The following is a 19987-nucleotide window of genomic DNA, read 5'->3' as shown; positions in this document are numbered from 1 at the left end:
GAGGTGGAAGTCCAACCACAACCACTTTCTTTTACATACAGCTACCCAGCACCGTTCGCTGGAAACACTTCTTCCCACTCCGGATCGTCGCAGCACACTTACGGAAAATCAACTGACTGTAAATGTAAGGGTTTATTCTCAATTCTAGTCCACCGATGTATATGTCTACCCTTATGCCTATCCTGATTACTGTAACTTTGTACTAATTGAATACATTTTAACCATGCATATCAAGGGCTGTCTAGGTTGGGGAGAGGCGCACGCGGAGGTGGTGGGCGCCGTCTGACCTGCCCCCAGGGTTGAAGGGTCCACGCTCTTGTCTGTTCCGCACAGCTGCCTGCCTGGGCTCCCCTGGATGTGGCCCTCAAAGCTCTAGGTTTTCACTGGAAGGACTCCTGGGCAGCCAAAGCCCCCCCCCAAAAAAAGAATCCTGCACCCTGGCCTCCCACCCCGCTGCCGCTGGGAGGTGGAGTCTCATCACACGCTTTCTCCCTTCCACTCCTGGCGCCCCTAGAACCCAGAGCGGGAAAATCGAGAAGCCGCAAAGTGAGAAAGCGGGCTACGCAAATGACATGCTAACGACATGCAAATGAACCCGCCGAGCAGGGGTCGGGGCCACTCAGAGGAGGGGGCGAGGTTGACAGAAGCGGCAGCGGGCCCCGGGCACGCCCCCCCGCCTCGCCTGGAGGCCTCCCGGCCCGGCTCCCTGGAGACGCGGAGGTGGTCCCGCCCACCGGAGCCCTGCGGCCCGCCCCTCCGGTTCCCGCCGCCGCCCGGCGTCCTGCCGCCTCAGCCGCGAGCGGGCCGGGCCGCAGGAAGCCGCGCTCCGCTGGAGTGGAGCCGTTCCTCCGCCGGGCCCGGGCGAGCCGGTGAGCGGGCTCCCCCCACAGTCCCCAGGGTTGTCCTCCCCCGCCGGGGTCCCTGTGGGCGCCGTCGCGGGCCCGCCCCGCCGTGGGCCTCCGGGGCCCCTTCCCGCCTGTGGGTGGTGAGGGTCCGGAAAAGCCTCTTGTCCGGGTCCTGGGCCGCCCCAGCCTGCGATGGCCTGAGGGGTGAGGGGACAGGCACCAGCCAAGGCCCGGGCTGAAATCTCCACGGGGACGCCGCCTGGACGTCCCAGAAGCCGCACCCAGAGGAGATCCATCTCGGGGAGGGTGGGAAGCCGGGTGGAAGGAAACTAGATCCCGACAGCAGGGACTGAGCCAGGGTGACAAGAGGTCAGGAAGTGCCTGCTGCCTATCCCATCCCCCTTCCAGGCTGTGGTCAGCCTGCCCCTGCCCTGACGGCGGGGCACCTTTGGAGGCACAGAAGGGAGGAGGGTGGCTGGCCCCAGCTGGCCCACCTCTGGAACCGCCTCCTTCCTTCCCCCGCCCCTGCCGGGTGCAGGGATGTGCGGGCTTGTCAACCCCAAGCTCAGGCTGGTTCTCGCTGCTCTCCTGTCCAGCAGGAACCCGCACCGCTGCCTGTCCTGTGTCCTGGGCTTCGGACCCGGGATCCTGCCTGATGTGGAGCCTGGGGAGAGAGGGCGTCTGCAGGGTCTGGCCCTCCTTCCGCTGCTGGTGAAGCTGGTGATTCCTTGTTTTCCTCTCACCAGCTCTCCCACCACGGGAAGGGGACAGAGGGAGAGGGGGCGGCCCCCAACCCCAAAGCCCTGTGTGAGAGCATGCGCTCACCCTTTTGCCCGTACCTGCACACTCAGAGGGGCTGGGAATGGGTTCTGAGAGCCTAGCTAGGCCTCTGTCATCAGATGAGGAGCCCTAAAAATCAGCCCAGGGGCTGTGTGTGACGGGAGAAGGACAAGAGGTGTCGTGTGAACTTCTGCCCTGCCCACAAACCCAGCTTCAGGCCACCTGGGCATGAAGATGGTCTCACTCAGGGTGGGGGACGCCTGAGGGCTGAGGTCGGCAGCTCTTGCGGAAAGCTGCTCGCCTCCAGCCCCGGGAAGGGAGAGTGAAGTGTCTCCAGCCACATCTCCCTCCTTTGCCCCAGCCACGCACCAGGCAGTGATTGTGACTCCTGGTCCCCAGTACCAAGGGAAGAGGCCACTTCTCTGCTGGGGCAGAGTTGGAGCCGGAGTCCTCATCTCTGCTCTGCTCCGCTCTGCTCGAGTCTTCTGGAATGGACGAACCTACCGGGAAACCAGGTCACCCTTGTTCCTGGGCTTGCCTGCCCCCCGGGGAACACAGGTGGGTCACATTAATGTTACATTTTGTGCTCAGGTGGAGGCTGGGTGCGGGGCTGTGGAAAGGTCCTGCTCGTGGTATGGAAGGTGGGGAGGAGGAGGGGGGCGACAGTGATAAACAAGGGAAGGACCCACTCCAATGTGGTATGAGAACTGCTATTGCAGAGAGAAATACAGGAAAGGGCCCAGCCTAGCCTGGGGTGGGGGTCAGGGTAGCTTCCTGGAGGTGCTGCTGGAGCTGAATCTTGAAGGACCAACGGGACTTCTCTCTGGCTGAGGATTTTAGAATCTCGGCAGCCGAGTTCCGGAGGGGGAGCCAGCTTGCTGGGGGACAGAAAAGCTATGTGTGTGACCCGGGAATTGGGGGTGTATGGGAGGGGATAGCCTCCTTGTGGAAGGCCAAAGTCTTCAAGACAGCTCCCAGAGGGAGGCCAGGGCAAAGAGAGAACAAAGGTGCTTAGGGTTTCCTGGGCTGATTGTCTGAGGGGCCTGGAGGGAGGAGAAACTAGCTCCATGGAAAGGTTCAGGGGGAAGATAAGTGCAGAGCAAAGGTCAGAGTCCTGGACCAAGGGCACCAAGAGACGTCTCCGTAGAGGGGCCAGACAAGGGTGGAAGGAGAAGGGACCAGAGCCGGTGGGGAGGGGCTGGGGAGTGCCGGGGTGGGGTGCCTTGGGGGAAGCGGGAGGAAGTGAGGGTGGTGGGGGGAAGGCCGTCGGCCCTTCTGGGAGGAGGGGGAAGGTGGCAGGTCAGGGAGGGCCGAGGGGCCGCAGGCGTGGGGAGGGGGGTGAGCAGTAGAGTAGGATGGGGAGACTTGACATTCACAGAGAGGATCAGGTGGCACCAGTGGCCTTTTCATTTGCCAAGGGAACAGAAATCCTGGAAGGGGCGAGAGCCAGTTTGCTGGAGGAGCCTGTGTCTGAGGTTTGCCCGGCGTGGGGCTGAGCCAGGAGAATCGGAGCTGGGGGATCTCTAGGGCTAGTGTCATGTGCAAGAGCTAGGAGGGCAGGAGGTGCTCCCAGCCTGCACACAGGACTCGAGGTCCCCCCCCCACACACACACATGCCCCACACTCTCCGGGGCTAGGGATGAATGGGCTGCTCCCCTTGGCAGCGCCCCTGGGGGTCCTCTGGGGAGGGAAGAGGCCCTGTGGCTGGAGAAGGGATTGGAGCCTGTGAAGGAGGCAGTTAGGGTGGGTCCGGCTTAGGTTCTGTGTTAAAGCTCTTGGGCCTTGGGGTGGGGAGGGAAGGGCGGGGTGCTGGGCTTGGCAGGAAGGGGGTTTCATATTTCTGGTAGTTTCCATGGATCTTCCGGGGCCTGGGGCTAAAAGGAGGGAAGCTGTGGGAACAGGAGCTCCTGGGATCCTTTGGCTCTTTGGAGAGCCAGGATGGAGGGGACTGGAAAAGGGCTGGACATCTGGGGAAGGGGCTGGGGCTTTGCGGCCTGGTTAAGGCAGCTTCTGTGATGGGGGGAGTGGCCTGGGTGGTGGCGAGGAACCAAGGTAGGACTGAGTCAAATATGTGAGGGTGTGCGTATCTGTCTGCAGAGCGTGCGACCCTGTGAGTTTGTGTGTGTCCTGTCTGTGTAGCGTGTGTCTGTCTGTGTGCATTTGATTGTATGTCTCTAGGCTTGTCTGAGTTTGTCTCTTTAAGTGTGTGTCTGCGTAAGTGTATGTCTGTGTGTCTCTGTATATGTCTGTGTGCGTCCGTATGTGTCTGTGTGTCTCTAGACTTTTCTGTATGTGTCTATGTAAGTGTGTATCTGCATATAAATCTGTGTGCCTGGGTGGTTCCATGTGTTTCTCTCTGCCTGTCTGTGTGGTGTGTTTTTTTTTTTTTTTTTTTTTTTTTTTGGCTGCGTTGGGTCTTCGTTACTGCGTGCAGGCTTTCTCTAGTTGCGGCGACGGGGGGGCTACTCTTCATTGCGGCGCGCGGGCTTCTCATCGCGGTGGCTTCTCTTGTTGCGGAGCACGGGCTCTAGGCGCGCGGGCTTCTGTAGTTGTGGTGCACGGGCTTAGTTGCTCCGCGGCATGCGGGATCTTCCCGGACCAGGGCTCGAACCCGTGTCCCCTGCATTGGCAGGTGGATTCTTAACCACTGTGCCACCAGGGAAGCCCTCTGCATGTGTATCTACATAAGTCCTCGTTTAGCTGTTCTGTGTACACTCCTGGGGGGCCCCAGCCCTGTCTTGTTCACCTCAGCCATCACAGCAGCACTGACAGTGAACCTGGCTGTTGATGTGGCATTGCAAAAGCCCACGTTTGTGAGCGGGAAGCCTGGATATGAATGTTTGGAAGGTATCCGTGTGTGCCCGTGTGCCGTCGGGGCTAGGCTGGCCCAGACGCCTGCTCCATTCTGTAAGCGATTGTCGAATGCTTGCCGCATGGTGTTTGCGGGCGGGCCAGGGCTGGCTGGGAAGTCCCACCTGCTGACCACTAAGTGATGTAACAACCAGAAAGAATTCCACCCACCGGCCTTGTCTCACTTACGGCTCACCTGCTTGCCCCTCCTGTCCCGCCCTGCAGGCTTGCTCTGGGAAGTAGGTGAAAGGAGATGCCAGGGCCAGCGCATGGGCCTCTGGCCATCTCCCAGGGGGCGGTGGCCCTCTGTGATACCCGGTGCTGGGGCAAGAGGAAGGGACGGTTTCAAGCACCCAGGGAAGGTGGCAGGTGGGCCAAGGGACGGCTGGCAGCTCCATTCTGTCCCTTCCGCAGGCGGCCCGGGCAGTAGGAGCGGTGGCCCTGAGGCTGTGGCAGCAGCAGTCGTAGCCGAGGATGCCCCAGGCCCTGGAGTGTTCGGAGGGCTGCTGGGCCTGGATGGTGCTTCTGGCCTCCGTGGTGACCCAGGGCCTCACCCTGGGCTTCCCCACATGCATCGGCATCTTCTTCACTGAACTGCAGCGTGAGTTCCAGGCCAGCAACAGCGAGACCTCCTGGTTCCCCTCCATCCTGACAGCCATGCTCCACGCAGGTGGTGAGCAGCCAGGGGAGGGATGGAGGGAGGGATGGAAAAGAGCCTGGGTGGGGGAGGAAGCCACTACCTCCCTGGCCTCCTGGGTCCCTCTCTCCGAGGCCACAGGTTTTGCCTTGTGCTGTGTATCCCTAAGATCACCTCTGATTTCAGCAGGGCCAGTTCCCCTGCCTGGAGTCTGAGGGGGGCTGGGCTGGACTGGGCTGGGGAGGGGCAGAGGGTGGAGAGGCCCCTAAGATGTAAAGCCGGTCCCCTGGATGCCCGTGGGAGGCTGGATCCAGACTGTAGGCGTGCCGGGCACTCAAGCACAGACTGGAGGAGGAGGAGTGGCTTGGGGTCCTGCTGGGTGATCTCTCGGAACCTCAGTTTTTTCCTCTGCAATATGGGAGTAACACCCAGTATCCCATCCTGCCCACCTCCCACACAGGATTGGAGAGAAGATCACGTGAGGTCCCGGCCAGGTCTGAGAGCTAGGGCAATGGAAGCAGCTGTGAATTATTAGTATTTTGGAGACCCTCATCAGGGCTTCAGGGTGGGAAGGGGGGCTCAAGGAAGACACCAGGAGCAGGATGGGGGCAGGGCAAGAGCCCATCTTTCACCAGGAAGCAGAGGGGGTGTTGCAAGGGCTGGGGAGACGGAGGGAGGGCTCCTCCAGGGATGTGAGCACCTCACCCTGACCCCAGGGAAAGGGAAGGGCAGGGACTGTGCAGGGGGGTTCTCCACAATAGTCTTGGGCTCCTGGAAGATCGCCAGGGAGAGCTCCACAGGCAGTTCCCTCAGAGGGGCCTGGTCAGCTAGAGCCAGACCTCACAGCCCGCCGGGCTCTCCCCACAGGTGTGTTTGCCTATCTCAGCTGATCCATCTCCCTGCTTACCTCCTGCCCTGCCCTCCACCTGGCACCAGCAGCCTGCTTGTTATTCCAGGTCCTTCCCCCTAATGGGGAGGGAAGTCAGACTGGGATAGAAGCCACCCTCACTGCAATGACCCCTGAACATGCTTCCTGGCAAGGAGCAAGACCAGGCCTGGCCCAGACCGCATAACCTTTTCGTCAGTAACGTTGGGCAGAAGTGGGAACCTCAGACAGTCCCTTCCCTGCAGCCAGAGAGGGGTCTGGGCCAGGGGCTGGGAGCCAGGCATTCGCTGGGGACCTCACTCCCCCACCAGCTTTAGACTCATGCCTAGCAGGTGTGCCAGCATCTCAGTGGGCCCAGGACTCCTGTCTGTCTGTCTGTCTGTCTGTGTCACACACACACACACCCCTTTAGCCCAGACTCATTCAGAGTATCATGGAAATTTTAAACTTGAAAGTGTCCTTGATCCTAAGTACTTCTCACCCCCACACATTTTAGAGGTGAGGAAAGCAAGCACAAAGTACAAGGCCTTGCCGGTGTTGCAGCGTGAGTTCAGGGTGGAAGCAGAAACACCTTGCTTCCCAGAGCCCCTTCCCGCGCCCTTGGCTGTCTCGGCTGAGCTGGCACACATCCCAGCCCCTCACCCCCAACTCAATGACGCAGGGCTTTCCCCAGTGTCACCTTTCCAAAGTCAGGCCAGAGTATGGAGTGGGAGAGATGTGTGAGTCAGCAGTCATGTCCGCTTCAAAGCCTTGCCTCTCCCTCTATGGCTGCCTCTCCTTGATTACCTCTGAGGACGGGCCGCTCACTTCCCATGTTCGCTCCCATACTCGTACTGTCTCACACCCACACATCCTCTCTCCACGCCAAACACACAGACACACACCGAGTGCACACACACCCTTTCCTTGTCCCTTTGGCTGCTCTCTGGGAGAGCAAATCTGGAGAAACTCTGCTGTGTGTACTCTGGGGCAGGGTACTTGGTGAATGGGGCCCTTTGAGGTGTCAAGAGCGGCCGGCCAGGACTGGCTCAATTCTACTCTGGGTCTGCAGTGGTGAGAAAGCAGCTCAGGTGGCGGTGGGTGAGGGAGAACAGGCCCCTCTCTACCAGGAGCTAAACATTTGGGTGCAAGACCTTGGTGGTGGCTGGAGGGGGTTGGGGGGAGAGGGTACCCCACCTGCTTTTCTCCAGAGTGCCCCAGAGTCCGGAGCCAGTGGGTGAAGGGTGGCCCCAAGCCCCAGGCTGCCCACCCTAGACAGGTTGAAGGATGGTGGGAGGGATGTGGCCAGTCTTCTTGAGGATGGGGGAGGGGGAGCAGGGGCTCGAGGCGCTCACCATGATTTAGCTGCCCTGGAACCCTCGCCCGCCAAGACAGACCCCCATGAGGGGCATCCACCCAGGTCACAAGCCAATCCCATTTCACCTGGACGGAAGCGGCCTCAGGTCAGTGCAGTGAACGGCCCTCAGCCTGTACCCCCCGGGGATCCTTGTCAGGGTCAAACGGAATATTTGCAGCACCTCACCTCACAGCTGGCCAGACATCACCCAGTCTGACCCCTCAGTCTCTGGGGGAGGAAACCGCAGCACAGAGAGGGGTTGGCGTTGCTTGGCCCGTAGCCAGTCTGTGGCAGGGCGGGGCTCGGAACCCAGGTTTGGATGCTCCGGGGCTTGTGCCCGTTGAGCCACCTGCTAGTTCCTGCTAGAACCCCCTCCCAAGCCCACTGTCCCCCTCCCTCTGACCCCTGCCGGCCGCCCCCTCCGCACAGGACCCTTGTGCAGCATCCTGGTGGGGCGCTTCGGCTGCAGAGCGGTGGTGATGCTGGGCGGCGTGCTGGCCAGCCTGGGCATGGTGGCCGGCTCCTTCTGCTGCACCCTCGGCCAGCTCTACCTCACGGCGGGCTTCATCACAGGTGACTCTCATTCCGCGTCGAGGGTTGCTGGGTAGCTACCGGGTGCAAGACTGAAAGGGGCCAGGCGTGGCGGACAGGGCAGGCCAAGCGCCAGATCTTCTGGGGCTGCCTGCGGTCACATGAGGGAGAGGAGCCACGAACAGAGAGGAGCGAGAAGGGTCATGTCTGATCGTGACAAGCGCCTGAGAAGACAGGCCAGCTGATGCGATAGTGTCCTGGCTCGGCTGGGGGTGGGTGGAGATTAAACGAGTAAAGAGATAGAATAACTAAAACAGCCAATGCGGAAGGTAAAGCAGGGTCGGGGGGTGGGGGGGGGAGGTTACTGATTCAGCAGGGAGGTCGGGAAGGGCCTTGCAGCGAAGGTGGCATTTGGGCACGAGGAGGTGAGGGAGTCTGCCAGCAGGCTGTCTGGGGAAGGGCACTTCAGGCAGCAGGTACAGCAAGAGCAAAGGCCCAGAAGTGCTCAAGGAGCAGTGCGGAGGCCGAAGGGGTAGAGGGCCGTGAATGAAGGGTCAAGGGGGTGGCGGGGGGGGGGGCGGAGACCAGATTCAGGTTTAGTTCCTAAAAGGTTGTGTAGTGAGATGGGAAGCCAGGTGAGGGGGTCGGGCCGGGGGACGTCATCCAGCCGCTGTCTGTGAAGCAGTGAGCACTGCTCTGGCCGCGGTGTTGAGAATACACCACAGGGGGCTGGGCTGGGAGCAGAGAACAGGTAGGGGCGTGGTCATCACCCCGCTGCCTGCCGGGAGGTGGTGGTACCTTCAACCAGGGTGGTATGATTGGGGTGATGGGAAGTGGTCGTGTTCAGGACCGCCTGTGAGGCGCAGAGAAGGAGCCAAGGATGACCCAAGAGCCAAGAAGGCTGATACCCAGGGGAGACTGGAAGAATGGAGTAGCCAGTAACTACAGTGGGAAACTAGGGGAGGAGCAGGTTCTCGGGAGGACGGGAAGCTCAGGTGTGCACACATCCAGCCTGGAGTTCAGGGAACAGGCCTGGGCTGGCGTGGGCAGCTGGGGAATCCTGAGATGGCTGGTACTCAGGTCTCGAGGTGCGGTATCGCCCTGCTGTCACTAAGGGAACAAGGGAGGACGGATGTAAAGGACTGAGGCCTGAGGCCCAGGACACAGACACTCCAGTGGTTAGCGGCCTGGGCAGGAAGAAGTGACGGAGAGGTATAGAAGGAGCACCAGGAGAGGGGTTTCTTGAGAAAGGAAGTGAGGAAAGTGCACAAGCAGGAGGGAGTGATCTACTGTCAAGCCACTGATGGGTCAGACCGAGTGGGGATCAGACTCCGTCTTTGGCTTTGCAAAGTGGAGGTTGGCGGCTTTGATAAGAGGGATCCTGGAGCATAGGTAAGGATGAAAGCCTGACTGGAATAGGTTCAAGAGAGAACAGTTGGGGCGTTCCCAGGTGGCCTAGTGGTTAGGATTCTGGGCTTTCACTGCCGTGGCCCAGGTTCGATCCCTGGTCAGGGAATTGGGATCCCACAAGCCATGTGGCGTGGCCAAAAAAAAAAAAAAGAGAGAGAGAGAGAGAAAGAAGAGGAGGAGGGAAACTGGAGACAGTGGAGATGAACAGTATTTCCAAGAAATGTTGATATAAGGGGAGCAGAGAAATGGACCAGTGCCCAGAAGAGACTGATGTCAAGAGTTTTGTTTTAACGGGAGAAATAACAATGAAGGAGAATGAGCTAGTAAAGAGGGGATAAGGGCTGCCACAGGAGAGAGAAATTGCTGGAGGGGATGTGCCTTCAAGCAGACAGGACAGAAGTGGAAGGTTGCCCTTGACTGGGAGCACGGACTGTCCGTTGTGACAGACGGGAAGGTAGGCGGTCAGCCGGCAGTGAGGAGGGAGGTGTTGGGGTGCTCTGAGGAAGAAGGCCTGGTGGCCATCTAAGAGGGGGGAGAGTAAATGGTCGAGGGAACTGCAGTGGCGCCGTGGGTGGCCCGAGGGCCCGCCTGAGGCCCGTGGTCACAGAGTGATTGTGAACTTTCTCTCCAGCATGTTCAGCTGTGCACGGAGTGGGTGGGGAGGTGGCATCCAAGCTGAGTCAGGAGAGGAAAGTCTGAGGGAAGCGTATTCCAGCCAGAGAGAATGGCAACTGCAAGTGTCCGAGTAGGTGGGCAGCTTAATGTCCAGAGGAAGAGGAAGAGACTGATGAGGCTTGATCATGGCGAGTGACAGGGACACTGCCTGAGACACTGCCTGAGATGGCACCCAAGAGGTGGCCAGGGGCCCGACCGTGCAGAGCCTTCCAGGGCACAGTAAATACGTTGGCTTTTTTTTCTAGGTGTGATGGGAAATCTTTGGAAGGTGTTAAGCAGCAGAGAGACTTAACCTGATTTAGGGTTTTGAAAATCCCTCTGGCGCTGTGCCAGCGGGAACGGGTGTGCCCCTGGCAGCCTTGAGAGGGCAGATCTGAGGGGTGGGATGCTTCTAGGGAGGTGGCGAGGTAGGCTGATTCCATCTTAAATTGCCGGGGACCCGGAAGGGGGTCTGCGCTGGAACGGAAGGAGAACAGACATGTTCTCCCAGGGTCCCTGCGCTGGGTGCGCCCTGGAGCTGGTCCCCCCTCTCCTTCCGCAGGCCTGGGCATGTGCTTCAGCTTTCAGTCGAGCATCACAGCGCTGGGATTCTACTTCACCCGCTGGCGGGTGCTGGCCAATGCGCTGGCCTCGGCAGGTGTCTCCCTGGGCATCATGCTCTGGCCACTGCTCTCCCGCTATCTCCTGGAGGACCTGGGCTGGAGAGGCAGCTTCCTCATCTTCGGCGGGGTTCTTCTCCACTGCTGTGTCTGTGGGGCCATCCTGAGGCCCGTGCCTGCCAGTGTGACCCCTGAGACCAGAGAAGGCCTCCCTCCACCTCCCAAGAGACCCGCACGAGGCTGCCCGGCAGCACACGGTCGGGCCATCGAGCGCCACCTGGCCTTGGATGTCCTGCGGCACAACGTGGGCTACCGCGTGTACACGCTGGGAGTCGTCTGGATGGTCGTGGGTTTCCCGCTGCCGCACGTCTTCCTGGTGCCGTATGCCGTGTGGCACGGGGTGGATGAACACAGGGCGGCCCTGCTCATCTCCATCATTGGCTTTAGCAACATCTTCCTGCGGCCCATGGCTGGGCTGGCGGCAGGCCGGTGGGACTTTGCCAGTCACCGCAAGTACCTGTTCAGCCTGGCAGCCCTGCTCAACGGGCTCACCAACCTGGTGTGCGCGGCGTCAGCCGACTTCCGGGTGCTGGTGGGCTACTGCCTGGTGTACAGCGTGTCCATGAGCGGCATCGGCGCCCTCCTTTTCCAGGTCCTCATGGACATTGTCCCCATGGACCGGTTCCCCAGCGCCCTGGGCCTCTTCACCGTCCTGGAGAGCATCTCCATCCTCATCTCCCCGCCACTGGCTGGTGAGACCCTGGGAGGGAGGGCAGCCAGGTGTGACCTGGGCAGGGCATGGGGGGTTGCAAATAGGAACAGTCTGGAGATCTGGGCCGCCTCCAGCATCTCAGGGTTAGAGACTTGGAATCTGTGATCTTCTCAAGCACCTCAGGGGACTGGCTGTAGCCTGTTCCCCAGCTGGCACTCGGGGTATGAACAGTGACAAATAAGGATTTTCATGCCAGACTTATCTCAGTCCTTTGTCTTCCCCTCTGTACCTCTGGTTTCTTATCAGTAAAGTGGGGATGACAGTAGAATCCACCTCATAGGCTTGTTGTGGGGGTCACAGGTGTCATATAACAAAGAGCTGAGTAGAGAGCCTGGCACACGGTAAGTGCTGTGCACATGTCTGCTGTTATTAACATCCTCTGCCTGTGGGGCCCGGGCAAGTCATTTTCCTTTTCTCTGAGCCACAGTATCATCTGCAAAATGCAGACGAGAACGCCTGCCGTACCCATTCCTACCCCTGTGCCAGTTACGGGGTGGGCAGGGCTGAATACAGAGAACTAGCTCCCACCTCTCAGGGCTTACCTTCTGGTGGAGGAGTCGGGGGTTAGAGCAAAGAGGGCCCCTTTGCGATCATAATGGTGATTTGGGCCGGGAGGGAAACAAACAGATATGGAAGCAGAGACCCACGGGAGTGGACTTGCTGGGCAGCTGAGCATGTGACGTTCAGAGTAAAAGGGAAGGTTTGTGAAGCCCGTGGTGCTGGGGGCCAGTCAACAGACGGCACGGTTATTACAATCAGACAGCGGGGACTCCTCCCAAGTGTGGCATTGGAAGTCCCAGTTTCCAAGGGCGTTCTCCAAGCCGACAAGCGGGGAGAGCAATGCAGGAGGAGGTATAGCGGGCCTGGGGTATGGCTGAGCAGATATCCCAGACGCCACTGGCCCTTGAGTCCTTGGCTTCCTGCCACCAAGGGTAAAGGAAACATGCCCTTAAGTGCTCATCTGGCCCGCCCAAGGGCTCTTCCTGCCCGGACTGGGGCTGGTTTAGTGTTTCCTTTCCTTTCATTCAACAAATACCTAATGGGTTCCCACTAAGAGCCAGCCACGGTTCCCGGTGCTGGGGATGCAGCAGAGACAACAATAAAATCCCTGCTCTCAGAGCACACAGTTCAGCAGGGGTGGAGGGCTGGGGGTGGGGTGGGGGGGGCGGGAGGCCTGGTAGCCAAGGGCAGTGGCCTAACTTGCTCTCTGTCCCCTAGGACTCCTCCTAGACACCACCAGCAACTTCAGCTATGTTTTCTACATGTCAAGTTTCTTCCTCATCTCAGCTGCCCTCTTCATGGGTGGCAGTTTCTGGGCCCTGGGGAAGATGGAGAGGCAGGGCCCGCAGGCTGAGGTGCAAGGAGCTGTAACAGAGGCTGCCCCAGAGCAGGGCCTCACTACGGAGGACACAGACGGTCCCAAGAAGCGGCTGCGTGTGGAGATCATGTATGTGACCAGCGTCTGAGCCCCGGGATCACTCACATGTGTGACCAGCATCTGAGCCCTGAAGTCAGTGAGTCCTGCCTCAGCCCAGGAATGTCCAGCTACTTCGCCAGAGGCTGGGGTGAAGGGCTGCCCAGAAAGCCTGAACCAAAGGCCACCTGGGTTCTGCACGTCTGGACTCAGCCAGGAGTTGGGACCTTAGAGGCTGGCCCCCAGAGGCTCGGGGTTCCTTGTAAGCAGCAGAATCCAGGAGCGGATCCCCCTGACTTTCTTTGCTGGGGCACCAGAGTACCTGGGGCCCAGGAAGGTGGGTCTGAGCCCGGCTCAGGTCTGACACGGCTGGCTTGGCTCAGCTGGCTGCCTACGCTGCCGCCACAGCTCAACACACTGGGCCCTCAAGTCCAGCCTGGGTGCCTCCCATGTGATCTCTTTGTCCTTCACCCTCTAGACAGTTCTGAAGAGCTCAACCCTCCTCCAAGTCCCTCCTGCCCCCCTTCTTCTCAGGTGGCCCAGCCCTTGCCCGCAGGGCTGCCCCCAGCACAGGTAGCTGGGCCTCACGCTACCTGGATACCTTGGGAAGAAGGGCTTTGTGAGAGAATGTGTTGCAGTGGTGGAGCGCCAGACCGAGGGTCGGCCTGGATGCGGGATTTGGACACAGATGAAATGTCAGGTGGAGCAGCCGTCCTGGCGCAGGTGCAGAGAACTGGAGGGGAGCCCCTGGCTTGCGTCCTAGAATCAGTAAAGTCTGAGGGCCCCCCTGCATACTCAGCAGGGCCTGCTCTAGGGTCTCCTTCCTCCTCTGCCCCATCCTGTATCTTGGCTGGGAACATCAGAGCTGGTGTGTGTGTGGGGGGGGGGGGGGGCGGGGCCACACATCAGACCAGGGGAGGAAGGATTGCTAGGCAGGGCCCCAGGACCTCTGTGGAAATGGAGCTGCTTTTGCAGCAGAAGCCCTTTCACTCCCCTCTCGTGTCATCCTTTTCTCCCTGCTGTGTCAGGTGTCAACCCTGGGATAAGCGGCTGGCTGGGCCAGCTGCCGGGCCACCCCTGCTGCCCATTGGCCTATGCGTCTGGCCTGGAAGTCAGAGCTTCTCCCCCAGACCGGCCGCCACATACTCTTTTTGCTGGTGCCTTCCCTGAGGTCATCACCTGGGGGCTGGCTGTCATCAGCCCGGGATTGTCCCAACAGTGTACCAGCTGAGTGAAAGGAAAAACAGAGTTTGTTTGAATTACACACAAAAACATTGTCTGCAGTGGGTTATAAACCCTGTGAACTAACGAAGCTAGAAAAGAGGCCTGGAGTAAGTTTTCCCCCATCCCCCCTTCAGGGCTACTGCCACCAAGGGCCTTGTTTGTTGATTCAAACTCAGCCAGGTTTCAACAAGAAACCCTTATCAGGAGAACTGATTTTATGACCCGACTCCAGCCTTCCTCCTGCACAAGTCCAACTGGCGTGAGTCAGCATCCTTGGGGATGTCGTCTTTTCCAGGACTCATGAGTGCCCCCCTCTGGCCAAAAGAGGTAGTACGGAGGTGAAGCAAAGCGCTCTGGGCTGGAATAGAGACCTGAATTCACGTTTGACTGCCATAATTTGCTGTGTGACTCTGGACCAATTGTCCACCATTTCTGGGCCTTGAAAAAGGAGGAGGTTGGCCTAGATAAGTCAAAGTCTCTTCCAGTTTGAAAAGTCTGATCCTGAAGACCCCCCCATTGCCTCCCTGCCCCCCCCCACCATCCTGTCCTGTACTCGGTCACCATCCATAGCTTAGGCACTGAAGGGGCAATCCACAGCTGGACACATTTTACCAGGTCCTGCCACCTTCTCCATCTTAACTGGGCAGAAAAGGAGAGTTGGGGCTGGTGGGTAGATGAATACTTTTTGGTGCTAGTAGCCACAAGCCTTTGAAACGTGTATCCCCTTTTAGGCCCACTTCCTGAAAACTGATTTCTTTCAAGGAAAAAAGATATTAGTAAACATTTAGCATGGGGAACTTTGACCTCCTCTGCACCCCTGGGCAAGAGTGGTGATAATCTCTGGGCAGAATTCCTTCAGCAAATATTATTGAGCATCTACTATGTGTCAGGAACTGGGCAGAGAGGAGTTAAGACCTGGTCGCTGCCCTCAGCACAAAACCAAGGACTAAGAATTCTTCCCAAAGATGAGGGCCTCTGAATCCTTAGGAGGGGACAAATGAGGGAGGCTGGGGTGGCCCATCTGTTCCAGAACCCCCACACTTAGCTGATCCTGGGATTCCTCTAGAGAGGGTCTAGAGCAGTTCCTGACTAGGAGCTCACTTCCATCCTGTCCCCAAGCTCTGAGCTCCTGGTCCCCAGGCCTTTACTGCTCTGTCCAGACAGAAGCAGAGAAGCCCCCAGCCACCTTGTGCTGAGATATACTTCCCCAAGTGGAATCAGCTCCCCTCAGAATGTGAAGGGCCTGGTGAGGGGCCTGGGGCCACTGTCCTGCAAGAAGCAGCCAGGGTACCCAAGCACCCAGACTATGGTTATAACTCCTGCCCCAGGGGCGTGTGCACAGGGCAGGGTCTGGTCACAGGGACCTGAGCCCACCACGGAGGTGGAGGCTGCTCTCAACGGGGCTGTGGTAGGCTGGAGCGTGGCAGCCACTCTGCCCTCATGCCGGGCCCAGGGCAAAAGGAGTATGGCCCTTGCCCTCAAGAAGCTTGCAGCCCAGGCCCCTTTCATCCCCACATTTTCAAGCACGACTGGAGTCTGGGAGGACCATCTTCCTCCCTGGTGCTCTGTCCCCTGTGCCTGTGAGGTCTGGGTCACACGCCCCTTCCTGAGAAGCCCCGAGAAAGAAGTGGGCAGAAGGGCTTCAGCATCAGAAAACTGCCAAAGCGGTACAGCTGGGCTCCTTCTAGGGCCCGATGTGCTGCTCCTGCTGCTCCCTGTTCACCTGGCTGATAAAATGCCTTCCAGCCAGAGATAGCAGGCTCAGCTCGGCATTGGGAAGCAGAGGGTACCAGGCTTGCCTGGCTTTTATTTTCATTTTGGCCGTGCCATGCGGCATGCGGGATCTTAGTTCCCCGACCAGGGATAGAACCCATGCCCCCTCCATTGGGAGCACGGAGTCAACCACTGGACTGCCAGTGAAGTCGTCGCCTGGCTTTTGGGAAAAGCAGACCAGAAGGTAGTGTCAGCGTGTCCGAACCCAGGTCCAGCTGCTCGCCGCTCGAAAGCCGAGTCTTGAGAGGCAAGTGCTGGTAGGAAAGGAAAGGTTGCTTCAGAGGCTGGCAACCGGGGAGAGGGTGGAGTCCTGTCCGAGAACTCCCGATTGCTGTTCAGGGGACAGGGGCTTTTAAAAGGGAGTTTCAGGGGCTTCCCTGGTGGCGCAGTGGTTGAGAGTCCGCCTGCCGATGCAGGGTTCGTGCCCCGGTCCGGGAGGATCCCACATGCCGCGGAGCGGCTGGGGCCCGTGAGCCATGGCCGCTGAGCCTGTGCGTCTGGAGCTTGTGCTCCGCAACGGGAGAGACCACGGCAGTGAGAGGCCCACGTACCACCAAAAAAAGGAGTTTCCGGGTTATACAGGCGGAGGGAGGGAGCAGAACAGCATAGTCAGTTCTGACAGTCGTCTTGAAACCAGTGATGTGGTGGTCTGATCGGCATCATCTTGGTCGTTTTCAGTACGGTTAATCTTTAGTTCCAGGGTTTGTTCCCATTTCTTTGAGGCCAGTTCTCGGAATTGTGTGAAGTGGAGTAGCTTATGTCATGGCTTCAATTTGGTCATCATGTAGTCATCCTCCTCCACCTGGTGGGGGCTTCAGTACCTGCAAAACAGCTCACAGGATACGGCTCAGAATGTTATCTATAGCCCTTAAGGACGAACTAAAGGTCCTTGACTACGCTTAAGGACTAAGCTATTATTATTTGGTCTCCTTTGTTTTCCTCTATTTCTGTATTTTTTCACTTCTCTGATTAAACTTATTCTTTGGCTAAAGTTTTTCCACAGACAAAAGGCAGGCTGAGGACATGGGGGGCAAGGACCATAGGGTCCTGCTCCGTTTCAAAAGGACCCACGTGGGGGACACAGGGAGCCGACTCTTGCGTTCCTGGGGGCCCTTGGTGTGTGTGAGGGGAACTGCACCCCTTCGGCACCCAAGTGCAGGGGCCTCACGATGCGGATCGCCACCTGCCTGAGACAGGAGGCTTGAAGTACCCGGCGTAAGCACCCGAAGCAAGCCCAGGGAGCTCAATGACAGCCCCGCCCCTCACCCTCCTAGGCCCGCCCCTTCCGCCCCTGGGGCGGGGCTAAGCGCGGCTTCCCCCGGAAGTCCGGAACTGAACCGAAAATTAAGCCCAGCTGAGCGTTGCTCCTCCCTCCTACGGCGCGAGACTGCGTCCTGGTCTCCCGCGCCCCAATTTGGATGTTTACTCCCAACTCTTACGAGGTCTTGAGTCCCCACCCCGTTTCCCCAACCCAATTTCAGCTGCAAATTACTGCAGAACCTGAAGCCAGGAAAGGAACCTATTTCCCGCTCCGGTCTGCCCCTCTCCGGACCCGGCGAGGCCCAGGTGAGGTTCTCGCCCGCTTTCCAGCCTCACCTGCCACACTCCCCTGCGCGTCCCCCGGGGTTCCTCCGCCGCCCGACCATGGCCCAGAAGCCGAAGGTAGACCCCCACGTCGGCCGGCTGGGATACCTGCAGGCGCTGGTCACGGAATTCCAGGAGACCGAGAGCCAAGGTGAGAGCGGCAGGGTGGGAAACGGTACCAGGCAGGGGTCTGGCCGCGATCGCCGCCCCGGACCTGGCTCCAGTGCCGCTTTTCCACTGCAGACGCCAAGGAGCAAGTACTGGCCAACCTCGCCAACTTCGCCTATGACCCCAGTAACTACCAATATCTGCGGCAGCTGCAGGTCCTGGATTTATTCCTCGATTCACTGTCGGAGGAGAATGAGACCCTGGTGGAGTTTGCTATTGGTAAGGATGGGGCCGCTCTCCTAGATGCCTGACGGGCTGTAATGAGATAATGAGTTAAAAGTGAGTTGTTGGGAAAGGAATCTCTTAGGCAGTCCCTCAGTTGCGAAGGCAGACTTTCGCGATGTCTGTGCCGCCTCCTTGGTTCACACGTCGTCCAGGTCACGGCTCGCTTAAATCAGGTTTGGAACTCCCAGGACCCCCTCTGCCTGTCTAGATTTTCTCCCTCTTAGAGGTGAGATCAACAATGAGGGGATGGATTGAAGCCCCATTGGAGGGAAAAAAGTTGAGTGCCCTTTTTAAACATCTTTGACTTAATGTTTTACCATCGGGACTTCCCTGGCGGTCCAGTGGTTAAGGCTCCATGCTTCCACTGCCGGGGGCACGGGTTCAATCCCTGGTTGGGGAACTAAGATCCCACATGCCGTAGGGCACAGCCAAAAAAAGTTTTACCATCAAGAGAAGTAGCGGTGACTTGGAATGGCTTGTGACTCCTGTAGTTGTTGGTCTAAGACCTACTGAATTATTCACTGGACAGATATTTATTGGGCGTATATTGTGCGAGTAAGGTATTCTAGATGTTGGAGAGATGGCGAACAAGTTGGGCAAAGGGTCTTTGCTCTCAAGGAATTTACATTCTAGTAGGGGGAGACAGATGGTTGACAAACAAGAAAGCTGAGGCTCTGAAGAAAATAAACAGGGTGATGAGAGAGAACAAGAGGAGGGAGGGGCTACTTCTGGTTTGGCCATCATGGGAAGCCACAGTGTGGGCAAAGACTAGAGCAGGAGGAGCCAGAAGGAACGCTGATGTGGCACCACTGTGGTGAGTGAAGCAGAGAGTGGTACTAAGTGAGGTTATAGAGAGCTCACGGCACCAGAGTTTACAGGGATTCAGGTCTCGGCATTGGGAAAGAGTTTGGAGTTTATTCTGAAGGCAAACCAACATTGTTTTTTCAGCATGCATCTTTAAAAAAGAACATTTCTCTACATACTGAATCTTATCTACATAGAGAATGAACTTAATAATTCCATTGTCACCAAATACCCAGTTAGGCAAACTTCTCCAATAGTTCCCAAAAGGACATTTTGTTGTTGTTGTTTTGTATAAACCAGGATCCAGTCCAGGATTCATGCACTTAATCTGATTCTTATGTTCCTTAGACCTCAATCTCTCTCTTTTTAAATAAACTTTGTATTTTAGAACAGTTTTAGAAAAATTGCAAAGATAATACAGAATTCCCATATATGCCACACCTAGTTTCCTTATTGTTAACATCTTACATTAGTATGGTACATTTGTTACAATTAATAAACCAATACTGATGCATTATTATTAACTCAGGTCCATACTTTAGTCAGATTTGTTTAGTTTTTCCCTAATAATCCTTTTACTGCTCCAGGATTCCATCCAAGATACTATGTTACATTTAGTTGTCATGTCTCCTTAGGCTCCTCTGGGCTGTGCCAGTTTTTTAGACTTTCCCTTTTTTTTGGATGACCTTGGCAGTTTTGAGGAGTACCGGTCAGGTATTTTGTAGGTTTACCCTCAGTTGGGATCTGTCTGATATTTTTCTCGTGATTAGACTGAGATACGGGTTTTGGGGAGGACGACCACACAGGTAAATGGTAAAAGGCCACTTTCATTTACATCATATCAAGGGTATATGCTATCAGCATGACTTATCATTGTTGATTTTAACCTTGCTCACCTGGATGAAGTAGTGTTTGTCAGGTTTCTCCACTATAAAATCAGTCTTGTTATTTATTTATTTATTTATTGGCCATACCTTGTGGCGTGTGGGATCTTAGTTCCCTGACCAGGGATTGAACCCATGTCTCCTGCGTTGGAAGTGTGGAGTCTTAACCACTGGACCGCCAGGGAAGTTACTCTTTATCCTCCCCCTCCCCCCCTTTCCATGTGGTGCTCTTTGGAAGAAAATCACAACATCATTTATCTTATATCTTTTTAAAAAATATATACATTTATTTATTTTTGACTGCTTTTGGGTCTTCGTTGCTGCACGCGGGCTTTCTCTAGTTGCAGTGAGTGGGAGCTACTCTTCGTTGCGGTGCACAGGCTTCTCACTGCAGTGGCTTCTCTTGTTGCAGAGCATGGGCTCTAGGTGCGCGGGCTTCAGTAGTTGTGGCACGTGGGCTTAGTAGTTGTGGCTCGTGGGCTCTAGAGCTCAGGCTCAGTAGCTGTGGCCCACGGGCTTAGTTGCTCCGCAGCATGTGGGATCTTCCTGGACCAGGAAGATCCAGGACACTTCCGTGTCCCCTGCATTGG

General features: G+C 57.5%; 2 protein-coding genes across 13 annotated transcripts in view; both read left to right on the top strand.

Moving 5' to 3' along the window:
* The first annotated feature begins 712 nt into the window (after positions 1-712).
* SLC16A5 (solute carrier family 16 member 5) lies at positions 713-16723 on the top strand. 6 transcript variants are annotated; one of them, XM_067020888.1, is made up of 7 exons: positions 747-869; positions 1445-1565; positions 1987-2183; positions 4890-5148; positions 7764-7907; positions 10492-11301; positions 12540-16723. In XM_067020888.1, exons 4-7 carry the CDS (start codon positions 4950-4952, stop codon positions 12785-12787), a joined length of 1401 nt encoding a protein of 466 aa, XP_066876989.1. In that variant the 5' UTR covers positions 747-869; positions 1445-1565; positions 1987-2183; positions 4890-4949; the 3' UTR covers positions 12788-16723. The 6 variants fall into 6 exon arrangements, with proteins under 6 accessions (XP_066876990.1, XP_066876989.1, XP_058904078.1 ...); XM_067020887.1 differs by having other exon boundaries at positions 769-869; positions 1442-1565; XM_067020889.1 differs by lacking the exon at positions 1445-1565 and having other exon boundaries at positions 713-869; positions 2025-2183.
* Positions 16724-16937: 214 nt separating this feature from the next.
* Positions 16938-19987, top strand: part of ARMC7 (armadillo repeat containing 7) — a 20594-nt gene continuing 17544 nt past the window's right edge. For 2 of the 7 annotated variants that reach the window (XR_010838018.1, XM_067020461.1), the window contains exons 1-2: positions 16950-17467; positions 17560-17703. Coding sequence is in view for 6 of the 7 variants with exons in the window: in XM_067020461.1 (XP_066876562.1) it covers positions 17377-17467; positions 17560-17703 (235 nt within the window). In the remaining variant the exon portion in view is untranslated. Of the gene's footprint in view, positions 17468-17559; positions 17704-19987 lie in introns of all 7 variants that reach the window. The other 5 variants (XM_059048143.2, XM_059048144.2, XM_067020460.1 and 2 more) reach the window with 5 other exon arrangements.

The sequence above is a fragment of the Kogia breviceps genome, chromosome 19 (genome assembly GCF_026419965.1).
Source record: "Kogia breviceps isolate mKogBre1 chromosome 19, mKogBre1 haplotype 1, whole genome shotgun sequence".
Classification (NCBI taxonomy): Eukaryota; Metazoa; Chordata; class Mammalia; order Artiodactyla; family Physeteridae; genus Kogia; species Kogia breviceps.
Note: the sequence above shows the minus strand (reverse complement) of the source record. Positions and strands in the feature narration are given on the sequence as shown.

Excerpts from the sequence above, each read along its gene's own strand:
- SLC16A5 (XM_067020889.1), top strand. The coding sequence starts at position 4,950 with ATGCCCCAGGCCCTGGAGTGTTCGGAGGGCTGCTGGGCCTGGATGGTG. Across the intron at positions 5,149-7,763 it reads AGCCATGCTCCACGCAGGTG|GACCCTTGTGCAGCATCCTG; the intron begins GTGAGCAGCCAG and ends CCCTCCGCACAG. Across the intron at positions 11,302-12,539 it reads CATCTCCCCGCCACTGGCTG|GACTCCTCCTAGACACCACC; the intron begins GTGAGACCCTGG and ends TCTGTCCCCTAG.